Source organism: Mustela nivalis (genome assembly GCF_964662115.1).
Source record: "Mustela nivalis genome assembly, chromosome: 10".
Lineage (NCBI taxonomy): Eukaryota > Metazoa > Chordata > Mammalia > Carnivora > Mustelidae > Mustela > Mustela nivalis.
In genome coordinates, this window is record NC_139029.1 from 25,399,364 (window position 1) to 25,404,046 (window position 4,683).

General features: G+C 52.3%; 1 protein-coding gene across 1 annotated transcript; it reads right to left on the minus strand.

Annotated features, from left to right (window-relative positions):
- Positions 1-3,272: 3,272 nt before the first annotated feature.
- LOC309842526 (platelet-activating factor receptor-like) lies at positions 3,273-4,376 on the minus strand (the record flags this gene model as incomplete). The annotated part of the gene is made up of 1 exon (XM_082686729.1): positions 3,273-4,376. One exon carries the CDS (start codon positions 4,374-4,376, stop codon positions 3,273-3,275), a length of 1,104 nt encoding a protein of 367 aa, XP_082542855.1.
- Positions 4,377-4,683: the final 307 nt, after the last annotated feature.

The following is a 4,683-nucleotide window of genomic DNA, read 5'->3' on the forward strand; positions in this document are numbered from 1 at the left end:
TGTTTAGGCTGGGTTCAGAGATCTAGACTGTTATTAAGCTGAGGGAGTGGGGTCCAGCAGAGAAGAGGAGATTGATTCTTTCTGTGTCAGCAGCAACTTCTTGGAACCATGTTTGGACTGCCACACCAAAGGGCCTAGGTGGGTAGGGCCAGGGATAGGGCATTCCTGGCCTGCAAGAGGTAGAGGGAGTCTAGGGCATATTAATTAATAGCTATTGAAAACACCTGGCAGATGAGTTTTCCCCAGATCCTGGAGAAAGGGGATGTCTAGCATCTAATCAAGGACGAACCAACCTGGGCTCCCTTCTTCTCAGTCCTGGGTTGAGGGAGGGTCTTAGGTCAAATCCTTGAAGATCTGGAATAAGTAAGGGGATTAATAATCCAAACGGACTGCAGTCTGTTCTTCATCCCTCCAGCTCTTTCCCTTTGGGTCCTCACCCCACGTCCCACTCTCCTGAGTCAACAGAAGGAGGAAAAGGAGGAAAGAAGATGATCCCCACACACTGTAACTCTAGACAGTGGCTTTCTTTCCATCAGGTCTGACCTCCCAGAGGCAATGAAGTCTCAAGTTGTTTTTCCCCAGGTCAGACACAGAAGACTGAGTTAGACATTTCCCAAAGGAAACTGACTACTTTACTACAGGAAAAGTCACATTAAAAGCAAGGTAGTACAAGATCACAAGGATGGGTGAGGCCATAGAGATTCATGTTTTACTTGGACAGAATCAAATTCAGCCTTAGGAGACTCAGCCAGCCCTAATGTGGGACACCAGATCGTTTCTCATGGACCCCCAAGCTGAGCAATTCATCCCACCAGAGCAAGTGAATTCATGACGTGGGCTAATGGTGCCTCCTGACCTTGGCCCAGATGCTGGTCCCCATTGCATGGACTGAACCAACGTAATCCCCAAAGGAGATCTCTCTAATAATTACAGACCTACCAGTGTGCTTTTGGGGTCTCATTTGTTCTTCTGTTTAATTCTTCCAAAAAGCAAGACAGGCTAAGATTTGGCTGGTATGATGTCTTAGGTGACACCCTTTCCTTTGCACTCCCACCCCCACCAGGTTTCAAATAAATATGGAGGAGACTGAGCATCCTTCTAGGAAAAAGAGAAAAAAGTACCCATGCTCATAGTTGTTATGCAAACAGGTGTCCAGATTTCAGAGAGTGCCAGTAACAATACCCAGTTCCGGTAAGGGTGTGGTAAAACAGGGACTACAACGAACTATTGATGGGTGTGTAATTGGTGCGGCATTTCTGGTGGTAATTAGATGATGTAATTAAACAGCTTAAGTGCACACATGCTCCTTAACCCAGCAATTTCATTGCCAGGTATTTATTCTATAGATTTACAAGTATGCAAAGATTTGTGGACACTTGCCTCATTTACAGAAGCAACAATGAAAACAAGTGTCCAGCACAGTGAACCAATTGAGTAAAATGAATACTCTGTCTCTATCAAAAAGAATGAGGTAGATGTACAAAATATAATTATTGTAAAAAAATATAAAAAGATGTACAAAATTATTAAATGAGGAAAAAATGCAGAAGAGTCTTATAACACTATCTCATTTGTTGGTTTGTGAAGACTATTAATATATAATCTAGAAAGATCCACAGAAGAAAAAAATGAACAATGGCTACCACTAGGGGAACTTTACTTTCTATTTCACATTTTTCTATGCTTTGAATTTATTTTCAAACATGTATTACTTTTAAAATGTAAAAGAAAAAAATGTAAAGAAGGAGTAAGGGACCAACAAAAGGTAACTTATCAAAAGAAAAGAAGGAATTTATCAAATGTTATTATTAGAAGACAAATTCAGAAGTAAGACCCGGTAGCTCATTAGGGGGCCCTTCCTAACCCAGCCACTTGGCAACATGAACATGCTGCTCCCGATCATGGTTCTAAACTCCTTGAGAGCCAAGCAGTCCTGCTGGGGGGCCTCTAGTAACATGGCTGAGAAGTAGAGGTGGCTCCCTTCCCCAACTGAAGCCAACTGCTGAGTCCGCAAGGCATGTGAAGGGAAAACACTGGTGGCTGGTGACATTGGCAGGGATTTGCACACATTAACAAAGTCCCTGTTCAGCTGAAGCAGAAGGCAGCAATTCTGGCCGATCCTTGTCCCAGCTAATAGCAGGATAGATCTCCAGCTTGGTTACCACCAGTCTTGGCACAGGAGTCTTGGCACAGTGGAGGTGATAGCAGAATTGCAGGTATTCAACAACAGAAAAAAGGAAGCAATCATCAAGACTGAGTTAAGAATGAATCCAGATAATACAAGCTTGGAAAATCCCCAAAAAACTTGAGGAAAATCTAGCAATCTGGAATTTCTGAGTGAGTCCTTGAGCATTTTAAGCTAATAATTTCCAGGTTTCATTCATTCACCTTATATACTGAGGGCTTACTGTGTGCAAGACACAGTAGCAAGCAGAGGGGATACAGTAGTGACTAAGGTAAACACAGAATTTATTAAGTTGGGCTGGAAGAACAACGGCCAATATTCAACCTTTCTGGCTCTACAAAAATGGCACCTTCTTCTGGATCAACATAAATAAATTCTGGCAAGTTAGAAGGGGGAAAAAATGAATTACCCCACCTAATTGCTTGATTACAGGGGCCCCTGGGTGGCTCAGTGGGTTAAAGCCTCTGCCTTGGGCTTGGGTCATGATCCCAGGGTTCTAGGATAGAGCCCCGCATCGGGCTTTCTGCTCGGTGGGGAGCCTGTTTCCCTTCCTCTCTCTCTCTGCGTGCCTCTCTGCCTACTTGTGATCTCTGTCTATCAAATAAATTTTTAAAAAGTCTTTAAAAAATTTAATTGCTTGATTACAATTGTGAAAATAGCTATGAAGGAACAATCAGATCTAACCCAAAAATCTTGTGTGTGCTCGCATGTGTGTTGCTGGTCAAGAAGGGTTTCCCTATAAAGCGTTACTTTTGTGGACGTGGGGATGAAGAGGAATTAACTTGGTGAAGGAGAGAGATGGGTGTCATTCCTGGGAAAGTCGGGCACAAAGGCCTTGAAGGAGGGAAACTGGTCTGTTGCAGGGACTGAGAAGGTGACTAAACGCACGGAGAGGGGCAGAGGTGGCAGAGGACGAAGAGAGGGAGATGCGAGAATGCTGAGCGGGACACAGGAGCCAGATCACCGCATATTATCTCTATCCAAAAGATGCCAACGTCTAGGGAATATTCGCGTGGCAAAGACTGTTCTATCTCCTTGTCATCAGGGAGCCCGGAGCCTTCGGCGAGGCAGCTAGCCGGTGGTTGAGTCAGGATCGGGAATCTGGGTCCTTTCGAGGGCTTCCTCCATCCAGTGTCCTGCGCGCAGGGTGGCAGGGGTGCCGCAGGCGTGGGAGGCCAGGGCCTCGCGAGGAGGCGGCCAGCGAGGCGGCGTGCGCGCCGCGCGCTCCCAGCCCCGGACTAGAGCCCAGCGCGCAGCAGTCCTGCCCGAAGCGGCACACCGAGATGCAGTAGATGAGCGGGTCCAGGCAGCTGTTGAGGCTCAACAGCGCCAGGCTGAGGGCGTGCAGGACGTCGAGGGTGGACGCGGCGCGGTACCCAAAGCCGTCGCTGCTCGCCCCGCCCTCCCGCCCGGCCACCCAGGGCGCCAGCAGCAGGTGGTAGGGCGCCAGGCAGAGGGCGAACACCAGCAGGAGCCCCAGCACCATGGTCCTGGCCGCGCGCCCGTGCGGGCCGGCGGGGACGGGGCCGGGGCCCGAAGGCGCGCCGAGCGCCCGCGCCAGGCTCACGTAGGCCGCGAGCACCAGCAGGAAGGCGGCGGCGAAGAAGGCCACGGTGGCGTAGGCCAGGCCGGCGCGCGCCCAGCCGTGCCCCAGGCACCGAGCGGCGCCCCCTGGCCCGGGGTGCAGCGCGTGCGGCGCGGCCAGCGAGCGCGCGGCACTGGCCAGGCCCGCCAGCCAGGCAGCGGCGCAGGCGGCGCGCGCGGGTCCTCGGCGGCGCAGCGCGAGGCGGCAGGCGGCCCTGGGCCGGGGCCCGCGGACGGAGCCGCAGCGGCACAAGCTGAGGAGCGCGGCGAAGGCCACGGCCGCGTCGGTGGCCACGTAGTAGGCGGCTCCAGCCGCGCGGCAGGCGGCGTCAGGGAAGGGCCAGTGGACCGGGCCCAGGTAGTAGGTGAGCCAGAGCGGCAGCGTGAGCGTGAAGAGCACGTCGGCCAGGGCCAAGTTGAGCAGGTAGAGCCGCAGGGCCTGACCCAGACGCCGGCTGCTGCGGACGAACACCGCCAGGGTGGCCACATTGGCCGGCAGCCCCAGGCCCAGAGCCAAGGTGTAGGCCGCGGGCACCACGATGAAGCGAGCAGGGTCATCCCAGGGCCTGCAGCCACGGATACCCGGGTCCCCAACACTGCCGTTCATCTCAGACCTTGGGCGGAAGAGAGGTCAGGGCGGAGGCAAGCCACAGAAGCAGCCCTCCATACCACCTTCCCTCGGCCCCGGCCTCCTCGGCCTCAGTCCTTGCAGGGAGGAGATTCTAGAAGCAAGGAAGTCCGCGTGAAAGAGGCTTAGGGCTGAGCTGAGCCGGCAGCCCCGAGAATGGAGAATTAAGGGATGAACTCCAGAGTCATTTCGAGTAGAATAGGCTTGCTGACAAGCTGCGGGGAAATGAGGAAGAGGCTTAGTCCTAGATAGCTTGGAAATTTCCAGCCTTGGTGACTGAGAGGGT